The following is a 17,472-nucleotide window of genomic DNA, read 5'->3' as shown; positions in this document are numbered from 1 at the left end:
CTTTTCGGGAAAATTTTGAGTTTTAAATAATGGAAAAAATTAAATTCACTACATTTGTCTTTTTTTTTTAAAAATTTTAATTGAAAATTATTTAACAGCTTTACATAATGTTTTTAAGATCCTGTAACTAGATAACTACATAAATTTCTACTCGATTAGTTTCAAAATTTAATTACTAACTGGAGAAAGAGCAGAATGGAGGAAGGTTCAAGGTAAGGCTCTGGCTCACAAAAGGCTGTTATGCCAATAGAAGAAAATTTAAAATTTAACAACGTTTGTTACGAATGTAGATTGTCCATTGCATAGATGTTTTTGATTGATTTAATGATCATTTTTTTTAGTTAATAATATTCTTTGCTCCAATTTGATAAAAAAAAATGTAATTAAAAAAAACTATTCATAAAAGAAATTGGGTACAATGTCATATTACACGTTTAGTCAAATAAAAATTTGATAAAGTTATGGGACCCATAATTAAAAAATAAAACTGAGGATATTTAAAAGAGAAAAACATTTTACACCGAAATTCGTTTTAATTATTTTTCGTAATTTTGGTGCCCCTCTAACACTTAACTGAGGGACAGATGTCCCCTCTTCCCCCCACTAGCTACTGTAGGTTAGAATTAAAATGTACAATGTCAGCATTTGTAGAGATCCAGTTATGATAAAATCACTCTAGCTAGTTCAAAATTATCCGAATTTTGATAGATAAATTCTAATTGAGAATAAAATATCTATAAAGTTTGAATTTTTTATTACCATCAGCGAGAGAACTTGCAATTGAAATTTAAGCACTTCAGCTAATAGGACAAAGATCGAAATTTTAAATGATCACCATTGGCAATGAAATGGAGAAACATTCTGCGAAGTAGCTATTAATAAACTACTGAAACTTGGCTCCATTAAGTGGGGAGCGCTAATCTAAGCTAGTTGGATTGTTCGTTGAAAGTAAGATACATTTATTTTTTCAGGCGATTTTATCGCAATAAGGTTTATTTTTTTGTATTAAGAAAACGATTGAAAATGTCGTTGCCAACCAAGAAAAAAGCTTTGTAATGATTTGAGTGTTCTAGCTAGTCGGAAAGTGGCTGAATTTTTGATTACAAGATTATTTCCTCAAATGACCGAGTCAATAAAAACGTAGTAAAAAATTAATAATAACTGAATAAATGTAATAAATATTAATAATAAATAAATAAATCGCGATAATATAATTTTAAGGCTAATAATGAACAATTCCTGATGTGATTTTTTGTGCGAGAGACTGATATACTTTTTTTTGATAGTGAAAAAATTCATTGCACAAAAAACGAGAAAAGTATTAGCATAAACGCAATGGTAATCTACTATTATAATCTTGTAATTGATTATATGCCACTATGCTAACGAGTACTTAGATTACTCTCTTTGTTCATACAATCCAATAAATAGAAAACATTGATAGAAAACCAATAACCTTTATTGAACTATTCACAAAATGTAATCAGATAATTGGTTACAAAAGAAGTAATTGCACTTTTTCTTCCAATAAGATTCAACTGTCAGTAGACATGAAATGGTTGTGCTTGATTCCTCTAGATGTTTACGAGAATCTGTTGAGAATCATAAGGCAACTTCGTTTCAACGATGTTCTTTTTCTTTCGAAGAAAAGCGATACAAATGAATATTCCTTTTTCTAAAAAGTCATAGACTTGCAGCAGCGATATCCCAAGCCAGAGTCCAACGTATCCCCCGATCCAGCTTAATATTCCAACTGGCTAAAAAGATAAAACAAAGATTCAAAAATAAGATTTTATTTTATATTTTATAACCGTCGTTGAACAGCCGACCCAATTTTGGGTTTACGACTACTAATGTTCAACTCCGTTGCTTTGTGATTTCGAATTCAATCCGGAAGACAAGGGAACTATTGGATCACGTATTGGGAGAAATTGTGGCTTCGTGCAGGAATTTTTGATGGAACTAACCCGCATTTGCGTTACATGGAGAGAAAAACTGCGAAAACCTCCCACGGCTGGCCCGATGAAAAGGGGACTCTAACCCATGACCCGTCTACCACTGAGGATATTTTACGTCAGCACTGTGGTTGGTACGAGCCCGGAGCGGAATTCGTATCGACCTGCCATTGCTAGTATTCGAATCCGGGCACTTCATTGGAAGGCGAAAGCTCTATCCCTTGAGCCATAACGGCTCAAGTGATATAGTATAAGGCTATAAATCTAAGGCGCATTTGCTCATGCACTGGGTAGCAGTATACAATCGAAACAGGTTCCTCTCAATCTTTGGCATTTTTTGGCCCCAAGGTACGTGCCCAAAATTAAAAGATCTTTGTTAAGATTTTCACATGTCTTTTAAAAACTACTGAAATATATTAAAACATTTTATGAATATTTAAGGCATTTAATATGGATATTAATAACGAGGTGGACCGGTTCGATTTCCAGCGATTGCCGGTTGAAACGATTTCGGCACCCGGCTCGCACCTACCACAGTGCTCGCGAAAAAATATCTTAAGGTGTAGACGGATCATGGGTTAGACTTCCCCTGCTCTCGGGCTCACCGTTGGTGGTTTACACGGTTTTAATCTATATGTAACGCAAAGGCGGGTTGGTTTCTCCTAACAGTCCCCCACGAAGGCAGATTTTTCGAATTAATCCATTAATTAACTTTAATAATTAGACTTAGTTTTATATGGGAGAAAAATAGTAATTATTTAGTAAAAAGTAACTGAAATAAAAATTTCTTTTTGTTAACCTTAGTAGACTTGACTTTAAATTTTTTTTACATTACTTGTTTTAAAAAAAAAGTTATCCTTAGTTCCTAAAAGTGAACTTTGCTCATGGCATCAATTGAAGAGGCATAAAAACTTTAATGGTAAAATCATTCTTTTCTCTGAATAAAAATTTCAACTTACATTAAAGCGTGGTGTGTACTTGAAGGTGGTTATTTCCATATTTTCTAAAAATATCTGAACAAGAGTGTAACACCTGAAAGAAAGATATAGATAGATATGTTTGCCAAAACTCAACACTATTTGAAATAAAATGACAGAACAGTTTCTGAGAAATAACAATTATAATCTTTTTAAAATAACGAGAGGCATTTTTAACTCCTTGAAATTATTCGACTGATTATTTTAGATTTCATACAAAATTTTGCCATTTAGCGATATAGAAATGCATGTGTAATTACCAAACCTTTTATAAAATTTCGATGATTTCTAAATTAAAACATGAAAATTAGTTAATAGAGCAGAACGAGGGGCCGATCTCTACAGAAAGAGTGCCACTATCTGAAGAAAAAAAATTTCATGGCATTCCTAACTTTTATAATGTACTAAAAAATATTAAAGGACGAAAAGATGTTATTTATAGGTTGGTAATGTTATTTTCTAGCAAATAGCTCACTTTTATCTCTTAATCTAAATAGCTGAACTTTATTGTTTATGTCTAGAATGTTTACGAGTACACGAGGACAAAGTTTACAAGTACAATGTTTACGAATGCTTTCTGTTTACGTCGCACTAGAGCTGCACAATTGGATATTAGTGACAGTCTAGGAAATGAGTACCGGTCTGGGAAGGGCTGAATTCAAGCACTTTACGGTAGAACAGTTTAACACTGTTTTTTGAAGCTCTGTCACAAAGCAAAAAAAAAATAATACCTGTGCGAAATTTTATAACTGATTTATAAGGAATTTTGAGTGTTATGTATTAATCACTATGTACGGTACCTGCTTGTCATTATTCTCCAATTAAGTATACAAATAACATTTCAAGTTTGACCAATACAAAAGTTATTACAAAAAATTAATAATAATTTAAAAGAAAAAAAAATTACATTTCAACTTACGTTAAATCTTTCGGGACAATGCAAGAGTTCTGCAAATAAAAGTACTAGTTATTAAAATAAAGTCAATAATAATTACATAATCTTTATATGGATATCTTTCACGTTTCAACATAAACTCAGGCACATATTTACTGACAACTACTCTTTATCCATTGGCAACACTATAGTTATTATTCATTTTCTTAGATTATTTTCAGTAATATTTAAGTAGTGTTAAAAAAATCAGTTATACATTAAGTATTTATTTAAATTCATTTTGCATCAGCATCAATTTTTTTTAAGTGACACATTCTAAATTCTTTCACAAAGATTCTTTCGCAAAGATTTCAATTCCTTCATTATATATTTACACAGAGACTTAACACAAAGACAGGCATAAAACTACGTGGAACATAGACAAACTAATTATGCATCGAAGTTACCAGGTACACAAAACAAAAATCTATCACGGATACAAAAATATACGAAGCAAATAATAAACCTGAGTTAAGTAAAAGAAGTGGAGGGGAAAAATTATATTTCAACTAATTCGATGTGCGATACGACTTGCATTTAATTAACTTATCGTTAATTAACATCCCAACTAACGTAGAGAAGCTTAACTCAACTTTAATACGCCATTTTGCTGATAAAGATTAGCTGGAGCTGACGCCATAGGTCACATGAGTGGGTATGGGAAGTCTTCTTCTTCTTGAAGTGCAAGTACCCAATTGGAAGAGGGATTGAGGAAAAAGAATATTTTAATACGGTTGTGCTAAGTATTCGGCATGGTTATTATTAAAGTTTATATGTTGTACAAGATAATTTTGAAAAGTGACCAAGCTGATCGCCTAAAGTGGTTGTATATTGATAAAATGTGTTAAACTTTTACTTTTTTTTTAAACAATAATAAAATGAAGTTTGAATAAAATTAAAAATCGAAAAATAGGCTGTTGGAAAAGTAATCTATTTGAACCTTTTTTTATTATGTAGTACCAGATATTCAAAAATTACATATTACTTTTGTAAAATGTAGTTACATATTACTTTTGCTGATTAGTAGCTACAAAAAAAAAATGTCTGATACAGAAAATCCTTAGCATCACAAAAATATTTTTGAAATAAATTATGAAATAAAAAAAGAAATAGAATTTATCTAAACTTCACTTAAAGCTGTGACCTAAACTCAATAATATCCGTAATTATGTTTTTTTTTTTTTTTTTTTTGATAATCGTTGTGAGTAAACTAAATTTTTTCTTAACAATTAGCATAGTTGGTAAAAATTTACTTGATTCTTACTCGAAATCCCTCACTGTTAGAAACTTGTACTTGAAATTGAAACTTGTTAAATCTGAAAAATAAGAGAAATAAGAATTAACAGATAAAATGTTACGTTCTCAAAAAAGAAAGCTAAGCAATTCAAATTGAAATTATGAACATGTTTGAATCAATATATAAACAAGTATGAAGCAATGTAACAAAATGAACAACAATGTCTACATATCCAGTATTTTTAAACGAAATGTCCAGGAATTTATAACTTGATGAGAAAAATCTCCCTCCCAAAATAAGGTTTATTTTAACTCAGGAAAAATCTTTTAACGTAATCCTAAAAAGGTCTGTAATACGGTTTACGTGTAAATCTTCTAATCTTAAAACGAGATCTATCACAATCTGCTCTATTCTACCCATATTACCCTAATCCAAAACCTTGGAAAACAATCTTCGATATAAAAATCTTAAATAGAGGTTGTCTTAGCGGGAAAAAATCCTTGAAAAAAAGCTAGTCTTAAGGTGAAAATAATCTTAAATCTAGGTAATTATAAGGTTTCTTTTTGCTAAGTCTTGTGTGCTCAGCTAAAATCCTCCTTGTCATGAAATTTTAGTGGATAATGCAATTTGATATCGCTAGTGTGACGTCATCTAAAACATCATTATGGACCTAAGTGACAGTTTTGCCTAAGTGACAATAATTTTTTTAAAAAAAGCTTTAAAACTAATTTTTAATCCTTTTAGGATGAAAGGTTTGAATATTTTTGGTTTATTGAAAGAAGGTTTTCAGTACAAACATTTTCGCGACAATGAGAAGAAAATTCCTACACAAGCTTGCCGTAAGGTTACATGCTTTGTGCGTCTGTAACGTCATTAAGATTCACTTTTCATTGATAGGAAAACTGAATGTCACTAGAGAATACAATTTATACTTACTTGCAAGGCATTGAGCATTTTTTTGCGCAAATAGGCATAGTTTTCACGTGAAAGTTTGCAATAACTGAAAAATAAAAGAGACACAAAACATTCGTTTAGTCTCTCATATCAGAATTATTTTCACATTTTAATCAAACACACGATCAATATTTACACACATGTCCAGGGTCCCCACCCATATTAAAGGTTCCTAAATAATTGCTCACTGATTATTTTGATACTTTCAATTGAACAAGTGATAGTAAAAAAAAAAATCAAGTCAATTCCTACTTAGGCCAATAAAGAAATTTTTTATTTTAGTTACTTTTTAGTCACTTTTATGCACTCTTTTATTAACAATACCTAATAATTTCTTATTAACAATAATAAGAATTTTTAGATTTCTAATAAAATAGCAGCCAGTTTTTTCCCCATTAAAACATTTTTAAGCAAGAAAATATTACATTTTTTCTGACTATTATTAATCATTTGATTACCCTTACCATAAACTACTCCCATCTTATACGCTTAAAAAAATTAATTTTATAATTATCACAATTATTATTTACGTTTTTTCTCAACTTGAAACTTTAAATATTTGCTTAATTTCACGAACAACTCTTGCATGAGCTTATCTTATTCCTTAATGTTATAACATGAAACAAAACTTAAAATGAGATTTGACAAATGATTTGAGATTTTTTAAAATTTATGAATTATTTTCCTTTATAAATTTTACTCTTTTTACTTCTAAAAAAATTTTAAAATTTACATAGAAAAATTTAACTTTGTTTATATAAATGTGAATAATAGTAGAAATTAGCGTATGATCAAGAAAAGAGAAAAAAACCACGAAAACCTCCCACGGTTGACCTGATGAAAAGGGGACTCTAACCCATGATTCGTCTTTCACTGAGGATATTTTACGTCAGCACTGTGGTCGGCACGAGCAGGGTGCTTTTTTATGCTCTTTTATCTTGTGTTTTATGCGTTCGTTCACTTGATCATTTTTTTATGTAGTTTACTGGTAGTTATAAATCGATAATTTATAAATTGGATTATTTATAAGCACCGAAGTTTAAATGCGAGGCCGATTCCTTACAGTAGATTTTGAAAGTACCACAATTAAAATCAAATTAACTTTAGACAATGTAAGCTAAATGATTTTCAATCCAGAAAATTTAACATTACATTGCTAGAAAAAAGTGGTCCTCTAGAAATATTATAAAAGCAACTTCAGAATCGATGCTGTTGTCGCAGGCCATTAAGGCAAGAGGGTGCGATTGTTCTTGTTTTCCAGTGGCGCCATCTATGGTCACAAATTTGACTTCTGCCACAACCGTTTATAGGCTAGACTCATTCATATATCCATTCATTTATCCACAGATCGTAATTTGGCCTTAATCAGAGAACGATCAATCTCCAATTCAGTACCCCCAGGCGTATAATTTGTTATGGGAACATGGAGGACTTTGTGACCCGACAGATTTAGCGTGCATCAGTGACTATTCTTACCAACGTGAGTCCAGAGCGGCTATTCTTCCCTTCAGAATCAATAGAAACTTAATAAGAAATATTTTAATTAAATAGTTATAGAGTTATGGTTTTTAAAATTTATCTGCATAATTTTTGAAGGACACAATTTGGAAGAAAAGCCTCCCTTTTTGTGTGGTAATAGAAGAAATGATCAAAATTGAAAATGCGACTAGTTTTAATGAAAGACATCAATGATTCGATAAAATATCTTGCATTTACCTTTTTCGCAAATAGTTTCATTATGTGGATAATCAATACGAGCATCGGCACATCCATAGTCATTCAAAGAGTGATCCAGTTTGCATTTTTCTTTGCACATCTGAAATACATAATATTCGTTCGTAAAATATAGGATAGCGACACTTAATATAGTATTTTTAAGAATTTTATATCGAAAAGGAATTTTCTTAAAGTTTAGATTTAGGCCAAGAAAAAAAAAGTCAAAATCATTATTGACAAAGGCGAGACTGGAAACATCGAAACTTGTTTGAAAGCCTTAATACACAGAGATTAGTGGAAAGGAGATTAATAATCTCCAAATTTCAAAAGGCAATCAAGCCGTTTTTGATCCTTTCATTTTTCTCTTGCTAGATATTAAACGGATTTTGATAGTCGTTTTGTTAGATCTTTGTCTAAACATTGATCTGCATACCTTTTTTTACTTCATTTTAAACAAATATTCTAAAATTATATATATATATATGCGATAGAATTTTGCAACTCAACATGCGAAGAAACGGTTGTATTTAGAATTTTAATTAAAATCGTGGAAATGCTAGCGAAAGAAAAGAAAAACAGAAAAAGTACAAAACAGCGTAAAATTTAAAAAAGAAATGTTATAATTTTAAGGAAATATAAGTATTATTCAATTTTTTGTTTTTCTGGGTATTTATTTATTTTCAAAATTTAAAATTTTCTCCGTCAAATTATTTTTTAAATATTTCTGTTTATTTATTTTATTTTTTAAAAGTCTTTTATTACTCAATAATCTTTCTTTAATAAATCTGAAATAAATGCCTCTGCTTTAATTTGATCTGAGAGCTATCAATTAGCAATGATTCGTCCAATAAATGCTGTTTCTGGATCAATCCGCATTAATTCAATTTGAATCTTTTACATTGATTTTTTAAGTTTGAATCGCGTAGTAAAATTATTTAAAAAAAAAAAATTTTTTTTTCTATGTAAATTATTTATATCATACCTTTTGAGTGATGGGACCTTTTCCTCCATTTCGCGTCCATTCTCCCATGTAATCTCGACACATACTTTTGTAAGGTGGGGGCAACATTTCAAGGCTGGTCTGTCAACAATAAAGACAATATATAATGCATCTATATTTAATAATAAATAATATTCGTCTGGTTTCCATGCATAATTTTTATCTTATGCTGAATTTAAATTTCTTGAAATTTCTTTTTTTTTTTTCTTTTTCTTTCTTTTTTTACGAAAACCTTTTCCTGAAAGTGATGCGAACGAATGTTTTGTCAAATTGAGAACATTATTTTCCTTCGTTTTAGGACACGAATTCTTCTAATTCTGGGGAATAGGCGTTTCGTCAAAAACCATCATATGATTCCGTGAATTGTCTAATTGAACGAAATACAGCTCGCTCTTGGATGGCTGAATCGTCTAAGGTTGATAAAGAGCCGTGGTGGCTCAGGGGTGGCTCAGGGGGCTTTCCATTGAAGTGCACCGGGTTCGAATCCCAACGATGGCTGGTCGATACGAATTCCGCACCAGGCTCGTTGGCTTAAAAATATTCTCAGTGGTTGATGGATCATGGGTTACAGTCCTCTTACCGCCAGAATAACTGTGAGAGGTTTTCGTGGTTTTCTTCTCCATGTAAAGCAAATGCGGATTAGTTCGATCAAAGAGTCCTCCATGAAGGCAAATTTCTCCCAATACTTGATCCAGGAAATCTCTTGTCTTCTGGATTGGGCTCAAAATTACAAGGCTACTGAGTTGAACATTGGTAGCCGTAAACTAGAAAAATTATGTCTGCTGTTCAACGACGGTTATAAAATAAAGTAAAATATAGTTGATAACACTTCTTTTCTGGGAGTTTTAGGCTATATTGAAATGGGGGTCGTTAATTTGTCATTCTGACACCATAGGTGCCTTACCACAAAATCATTTCAGTATGTGGCTGACGAAAAATATTCAATTTTAACTTCTTTAAAAGACTACTTTGCCAAGCCTTTTCCTAGCTCTAAATTAAATAGTAAGTATTCTAAATTTAGGACGAGAAGCATTCTAAATTTACTAGTGGAAATTCGAAAAAAAAAACCTGAACATTTGAGTCTCTTTTTAATGCATGGCCAATGTCGCTATCACCGTCACTGACTTTCATAACCCCCTCAAAGTTACCTTAAAAGAGAATAACTACAAACCTGGAAGCTTAATATTTCATACCGCTTAATAGACCTCATTAAAATGTAAATTTCAAACGCAGTGGTTCCCAACGAGAAGGTGATAGTCCCTCAAAATTTCGTAGTTTCAAGGGGAAATGAAGTGATAGTTTTGTTAATTTCTTATGATCTGATATATTGACAATGCTGTTGATTTGCACTGCAGATTTCTCAGTATCTTTAGAAAATAAATTTAGGGTATGATTCTGGCGAGAAGTTAAATTTATTTTGAAATCCATATAGTTTGCTTGGTGAAAAAGTGTTTGATGCTTTGCGAGATGAATTTCTGGAACTGAAATTTTTTTCCCAAATTAAAGAAATTTTTGGCGAGAAATCAGACACAAAACATTGGTCTTTTGTGAGCCAATTTAGTCCACAAGAGACAGTAAAAGAGACATTGTTTCCATTTATATCGGCTAACCTGTTCGAGTCAGCTTCCCCTTTGCATTATAATTTAAGATCACTTATTAAAGAAATAAATTTGAAGTTGAAAGTGTGGTTTTGCCTTTAAAAGCGTTATCCCGTGTTATGCAAGAAGAAAAACAAACCCCAGGCATCCATTAAACAAAAACTGACGAATTACATATCGGTTTGCTACACTAGCCTTTTTTTCCCTCTAAACTGAAGACTTATTATTTTTTCGTTTTAATAATTAGTCTGTTAATTTAAATAAACTCTGAAAAGATTGATGTTTCAGAACTTTTTGTGCTTTTATTGTCTAATTATTAAAACGCTTTAAGAAATAATCGAAATCTGAATAAGTTTAGTATATTTATGTTTCGAGTTTATGACGGAGAGATAATAAAAAAGCAATAATGAGTAATATTCTCTTATCTGATTTAAAATTTCCTTCGCTTCAAAAATAAATAAATAGCAAATAACAGTCAACGCTTTTCAAAAATAGGTACCCATTTCCTAGATTTGCCATACGTGAATGAAAAGAAACGAAGTGATTTGAAATAAAAAACATAAAGTTGTCAACGAAAAATGGAACAATAAAGGTGAGACTAGAAAACGGTAGCCGAGGGTGAAAAAAGATGAAAAACAGAACAAGAGAATCCACAGGGACCGAGAACAGAAAATCAGGGTAAAATGCATTTGCAGGCCCTGTGGCGAGGACCTAATGTCGTTATCAAGTAAATCATCATTCATATGAATAAAACAAGATTCCAGGGCATCAAGATGAGTTGCGGTGGAAATAATTTTGGGAAAATTATTTTTTTACATTTCTTTTTTGTTTTTTAATAATCTAGTAGTAATAAAAAAGAGGAATAGGTCACAATAGGTTGGGTAGGTAGATAATTTATTTACGTCGCACTAGAGCTGCACAATGGGCTATTGGCGTCGGTCTGGGAAACATCCCTGAGGATAATTCGAAGACATGCCATCGCAATTTTGATCCTCTGCAGAGGGAATGTCTTTGGTAGCTTGAAGACATGCGAGTGCGAAGTTAAACACTTTATCGTAGAACAGTTTAACGAGGATCGATGCCGTGCATCCTTGGTCCCTACGCAGGCTGATCAAAACGGTCACCCAACCGCATGCTTCCGCAGCCAGTGATGTTTGACTTTGATGTTCTGCTGGGAACCGTATCTTTACGATCAGTCCACTGCTGGATCCACAATAGGTTGGGAACCACTGTTTTAATATAAAGAAATTATTTTCAATACTGTGAATAATGTTTAAGAAAGCTTAAAAAAGTGTGCTTTTCCAACAAATTGTAAAGCGCTTTTTAGCTGAGAATTTTTAATTAATCCCTCCGCTTAATTTTCCTTATAGAATGTTATAAGCATGATTTGTAACAATAACTTACCATTGATAAATAGAATCGATAGATACCACCTAAGTTCAAAATTCGACCATCACTCATGGGCGATGGTACATGGTAAGGTGAATGAATACTAATCTGTGCTCCCCTCGATAGATGTTCAGGATGATATTCATCTACTTCAATGTTCAAAATAATTCGAATCACTGTAATGTTAAAACAAATTCATCGTTATACACACATACAACCCTATAATATTCAACCTCAATGTTCAAAAGAATACGAATCATTGTAATGTTAAAACAAATTCAGCGTTACACACATATACAACCTAATAATGTTCAACCTCAACGTTCAAAAGAATACGAATCACTGCAATGTTAAAACAAATTCATTCAGCGTTATACACATATACAAACTGATACTCATTTGAGAACATATTTATGTAAACATTGGTACGTAAGTTTTCATTAGAGAGATTTCGCAGTTTTAAGTATCATCCAACTTGATTCCCCGTAACTTGAAGTAATTGCTCATGATCAACTTAAGTTCGGTGTCGATGAGTTAGGACTATTAATTTTAAAAAAAGTAATAAACTTACTAAGGAGCATGCGCAGTTACTTACTTACATACGGGATGATACGTAAATAAATTGCGAGAAAAATCTCCGTAAGCAGAACAAAAATAATTAAAATGCGAGTTTCAAGTGAATTAAAAGGTAGAAAATAGTTTTCGCTTATTTTGCTTTTCAAAAACGAAAGAAGAATGATAGAAATTTCTTACGAGAGTGGTAGGCCACAAAAATAAAATTATTTCTTAAAATAAAAGCATTTCTTCCTTTTGTATTTCATTGAAAAAAGTAGCTTTGAAATTTTAAATTTAATTTCATTATTTTCTTCTCTCCAGCTGTTAGTTTGTTTAGTATAAGGAAAATGGTCTAAATTCGTCTAGCGTTAAAATAACGATAAATTTCTGCTCTCAACATTTAAGAAACTTAAAGCTTAAAAATTAACTTGTTTTGCCATCGTGTATAATTTAAATGTGAGAGCTCTGTATAATATCTAGACAGAAATTAGTCAACATTTCGATTGTTGATATAAATCCAATTTGAAACGGCCCGAAAATGATTGTAACTTCTTATTACGTTCTAATCGAAATTATTCAATAAAATTTAAAGATATTTTACGATAATTCTTAAGACAAATTTAAGTAAAACTATTTAAATGTTTTTTTTTCAATAACGCCAGGCACTGAACTTTCGTTCTTCGACTTAGATGTCAAAAGTGTTGCTCATTTATCTTTACCCGGTGGGCACCTGTGAACCAAAGTCCCGGAAGCGAGCATCATTACCCACGCCATACTGCCACAGAAGCCCGTTCATAGGGTGAGCCACATTCACACATCACACACAAAAAACAATCATGCCCTGAGCGGGATTCGAACCCGCAGCCATTGGCTTCGCAGTCAGACACGATAGCCACTCGGCCACCTGATATAGGCTCCTAATGTCAAGTAGTCACAAAATTTTATTATGTCACTTTAAATTCAGTAAGGTGAAAAACTAATGCAAGTGTTATCTAATGTCCTATTAAAATAAAAACATATAGTTTGTCTAAAGTAAGAACTCCCCTAGTCATTCGTATGAACCAGTGGCGGTGACTATGATAACGAGATATATTTTAAGTAGGCGTGTGGGGTCACTTTTTAGGATTTGGCTCGTGTCAGCGAGAAAAAGGGAATCTTTTTCTTCGGTCTACTGTATTAGCCCTATAGTGAAGAGAAGCTATCCTCCTTAAAATGCGCTACTCTTGTTTCCATTGCAGCAGACGGCTTCAGACTTTATGGCGGGGGGAGTTCTTACCGTAGACAAACTATACATTTGTAACCTTTTGATAGATACTTAAATGCATTATTTCTCTAAGTAACAAATAAGTTGATATACATATTTTTTTAAGATTTTCATGCTTAGGATCTTCTAATAGTTAAGAAATTTAATAGTGTTTACCTGTAGACACAGGAATGTAACGGGGTGTTGCATTAGGTTGACCATACAATGAATACATCACAAAACAATTAAAAGGTGTAATATGAGAATGACTTAAGGCTTGTATTGGAATGTGTTCGCTTCTAAAAAATAGTAATGAAACATCTTTAATAACAATAGAAACTTTAATAAAATAGCTACCAAGCATTTAATTAGTTGAGTTTTTTATTGGTTTATTTGAAAACTTTCAAAAATATCTATAGGCACTGAAAGTATTATTTTTTAACGATGTAAGAAAAAAATATAAAAAAAATCTATTTCATTGAATTTGAAAGACATTTGCGGCCTGAGAAAAAAAATCTTGCTCTGAGGTAAAGGTATTTAAAGATGCACAAATATTATCAATAGCTTCTTGTATAAATTTTTACAATCGCTTGGAAATGGGCCGGGATAGCCTGGTCGGTAGGGCGCTGGGCCCATATCCAAGAGGTCGTGGGTTCGATCCTCGCCGGCCGAAGACTCCCCGTGTAGTAAATGGGGACTGATGCACGTTAAATCTGTCGAGTCTCAAAGTCCTCCATGTTCCCACAACAAATCAGTACCTCTGGGGGTACTGATCCAGGAGTTTCTTTGTCTTCTGGATTGGTTCAAAATTACAAGGCTACGGAGTTGAACGTAAGTAGTCGTAAACCCATGAAATTGGGTCGGCTGTTCAACGACGGTTATAAAATAAAAATATAAAATCGCTTGATAACAATTTCAACAAGCATTAATCTGATTTATCTGAAAAAAGCTGATTTATTCAAATAATTAAAACTAAGACTTTTTTCATTTTTAAATTGGTTTCTTTATCTAAATAGCAGAGTTATGAAATACACGAATCATTTCACCAACTCACCATTATTTTCAATATTACTGTTGATTTTTAGCGTAAATTTTGCCAAAAAAGTATCGCTCTCACCAACTTTTACATTTAATGATAAAGTTCGTCAACAGATGGCCATTCTGTCTGAAGAAGAACTATAAAGCGATATTTTTAACTGCATTGTCAAACCTTTTCCGATTGCGACCTTGCACGAGCTTCTGTTAATTTTTTCATCAGATTGCACATTAGTGCCGCAAGTGATTGTTAGATTGAGAGCATTGTTTTATAGTTTTTCTCAGTAATTAGCACCATCTGTTGACAAATTTTAAAATTAATTAGTTACTTGGTCTGGAAATTTTCTGGTTTCTAAAGCAGAACGCAACAAACATTGCAATCACATTGTTTTTCGTTCATAAATCGTTCGTTATTTATGGGAGAAAGATAAGATTTCACATTAAAGGTCTTAATTGCAATAATTAAAAAAGACAGAGTATTAGCAAAAATAATGTTTTTTTTTTACTTGCACTCTTCTTCTTTTCCATCAGTTTCGATAGTGCAACCAACTAATAAGTTTTGGAACTGGTGCCCAAATTCTTGTCGTTCGGTTCTCGTCAAATTGTAATCAGAAACAGGATGCATTGGAAGCTAAAATGAAATATAAAATTTCTCAGCATATAATTAATAAAACACGTCAACATGACCGTTAGTACGGCGTTAATATGAAATACGTTTATATGGTTACACCATTAAAGTTAAAAATTGTCAATGTATCTTAAACTGTCTAGTGTTGCAAAGATTTTTCTTTGAAACTTTATTTTAAAAAAGTTTCAACAAGTTCTCATATTTTTCTAAGGAATGAATATGATCATACTATAGATCAGTTATGGTTAAACTATCAATATCGAACTACAAGTAGCTCGCGATCGATTTTATTTCTGCATTTCTACTTGAATATTACACCTCTGGTAGGTAGGGAGTCCTTTTCCACGTTAAAGCTCTTCTTGCCCAGCATATATTAATTTATGTTTATAAGCAATAAACTAAACGCATCACTTTTAAAAAATAAAAAATGGTAATTCTTCTCCGGGTAGGATTTAAAAATGATTCCATAGCTCAGAAGTTTACTTTTTTAGGCTATACAGAACATGATATAAATATTATAACTCCTTCAGTCAAGTACGATTATAGCCACCATATAAAACCGGGTATAATAGGTAATTTAAGTATTTATTAATATTTCCTTGTAACTTTTTGATTGCTATGGGCACATATACACTGAAGAGCCAAAAAAACTGGTATACCTGCCTAATATCGTGTAGGGTGCCCGCGAGCACGCAGAAGCGCCGCAACACGACGTGGCATGGATTCGATCAATGTGTGAAGTAGTGCTGGCGATAATTGACACCATGAATCCTGCAGGGCTGTCCATAAGTGGGAGTAAGAGGGGGTGGGGATATCTTCTGAACATCACGTTGGAAGGCATCCCAAATATGTTCAATAAAGTTCATGTCTGGGAATTTTGGTGGCCAGCGGAAGTGTCTAAATTCAGAAGAGTGCCGCTGGCCACCAAAATCCTCAGACATGAACTTTATTGAACATATTTGGGATGCCTTCCAACGTGATGTTCAGAAGATATCCCCACCCCCTCTTACTCCCACTTATGGACAGCCCTGCAGGATTCATGGTGTCAATTATCGCCAGCACTACTTCACACATTGATCGAATCCATGCCACGTCGTGTTGCGGCGCTTCTGCGTGCTCGCGGGCACCCTACACGATATTAGGCAGGTATACCAGTTTTTTTGGCTCTTCAGTGTATATATGACCAGCGAAAACCATTGGTATGGCTTATGGACGCAAGTCTGAGTCTCACACAAGCCACTGATTTAGATTATGGATGGTTCACCATGTAAAGCTAAGCTCAAATGGCACTAGGGGGGAAATCGGTATGGCATATGGGTGCAACTCTGGGTCTCACACAAGCCATTGATTTAGACTATGGAAGGTTCACCGTGTGAAGCTAAGCGCAAATGGCGATAGAGGTTAAAATTCGTCATTGTAAAATTCGTCAACCTGGTTACTACTTCCGCCAGATTTTTAAGCCTAAACTGGAAAAAAACACACCACCGAAAATTACTATACTTGTAGTGTTTTTAATGTAACACGTTCTTTCAGTATAACTTTCAATGAAACAAACAACAAATGAATTCGGAAGACTTCGCAAGCATGTTATGGTGCGACCCAAAGAAATACCGCACGGTGCTATTTTACTCAAATATAACCAAATAGAAGATAACACTCAAAACATGGCTAACCTTACACTTTATTTATGCTGTGATATTAATTTCGTTAAATTTGCTTTGGGCCCACGACCTGTTAGAATTTATAAATAACAAAAAACTCGTATAAATGGTAAAATTTTACGCCCAAATTTAAACACAAATCACAATAATAAAACTTCCTAGAATATTAAGCCTGTTCACACATCGCCTCGTAATCATAACTTAAGCGGAGGGATACACATGAAGTTTTCTAAATTTCTTCCGATTTTAGGAAGCTTGTTATTGTTTACATTGAGTCAGCCATCCATAGGCACAAAAGCGTAAATATTATGAAACTTAACCATTGGTGAATAAACAATATTGAAAATACAAAATGTTTGGATCAGTTTTGGAGCGGATAAAATAGTAACAGATTGGACACTATATTATTATGTCTTAATAAGTTGCAGACAAAATCAATATAGCGTGAAAAAGTATTCAGTCAAAAGCAATCGCTTCAATATTCATTAAAATGGTATTTAGGGTAATTCAAGTTAAAAAAATATTCCTGTTTGTAAAGCTTTGAAATTACAATATTTACAACCAATGAAATAACAGTATTTAAATGCACT

At 32.5% G+C, this 17,472-nt stretch overlaps 1 protein-coding gene and 1 long non-coding RNA gene across 5 annotated transcripts in view; one reads left to right on the top strand and one right to left on the bottom strand.

Moving 5' to 3' along the window:
* LOC139425115 (uncharacterized) overlaps window positions 1–17,472 on the top strand; it is an 88,546-nt gene that overhangs the window by 20,826 nt on the left and 50,248 nt on the right. The gene's annotated exons all lie outside the window — the stretch shown is intronic.
* The window catches only part of LOC107445273 (toll-like receptor 6), a 36,144-nt gene continuing 20,109 nt past the window's right edge, over window positions 1,438–17,472 (bottom strand). For 2 of the 3 annotated variants that reach the window (XM_071178307.2, XM_043051480.3), the window contains exons 3-12: window positions 15,100–15,224; window positions 13,736–13,857; window positions 11,776–11,936; window positions 8,756–8,854; window positions 7,774–7,873; window positions 6,040–6,103; window positions 5,131–5,182; window positions 3,852–3,880; window positions 2,915–2,987; window positions 1,438–1,757 (exon numbers count right to left, since the gene is read on the bottom strand). In XM_071178307.2, coding sequence (XP_071034408.2) covers window positions 1,575–1,757; window positions 2,915–2,987; window positions 3,852–3,880; window positions 5,131–5,182; window positions 6,040–6,103; window positions 7,774–7,873; window positions 8,756–8,854; window positions 11,776–11,936; window positions 13,736–13,857; window positions 15,100–15,218 — 1,002 coding nt within the window. In that variant the 5' untranslated portion in view covers window positions 15,219–15,224 and the 3' untranslated portion in view covers window positions 1,438–1,574. Of the gene's footprint in view, window positions 1,758–2,914; window positions 2,988–3,851; window positions 3,881–5,119; window positions 5,183–6,039; window positions 6,104–7,773; window positions 7,874–8,755; window positions 8,855–11,775; window positions 11,937–13,735; window positions 13,858–15,099; window positions 15,225–17,472 lie in introns of all 3 variants that reach the window. The other variant, XR_011636341.2, reaches the window with a different exon arrangement.

The sequence above is a fragment of the Parasteatoda tepidariorum genome, chromosome 6, assembly GCF_982258835.1.
Source record: "Parasteatoda tepidariorum strain Cologne lab strain chromosome 6, Ptep-v5.0, whole genome shotgun sequence".
Taxonomy (NCBI): Eukaryota; Metazoa; Arthropoda; class Arachnida; order Araneae; family Theridiidae; genus Parasteatoda; species Parasteatoda tepidariorum.
Note: the sequence above shows the minus strand (reverse complement) of the source record. Positions and strands in the feature narration are given on the sequence as shown.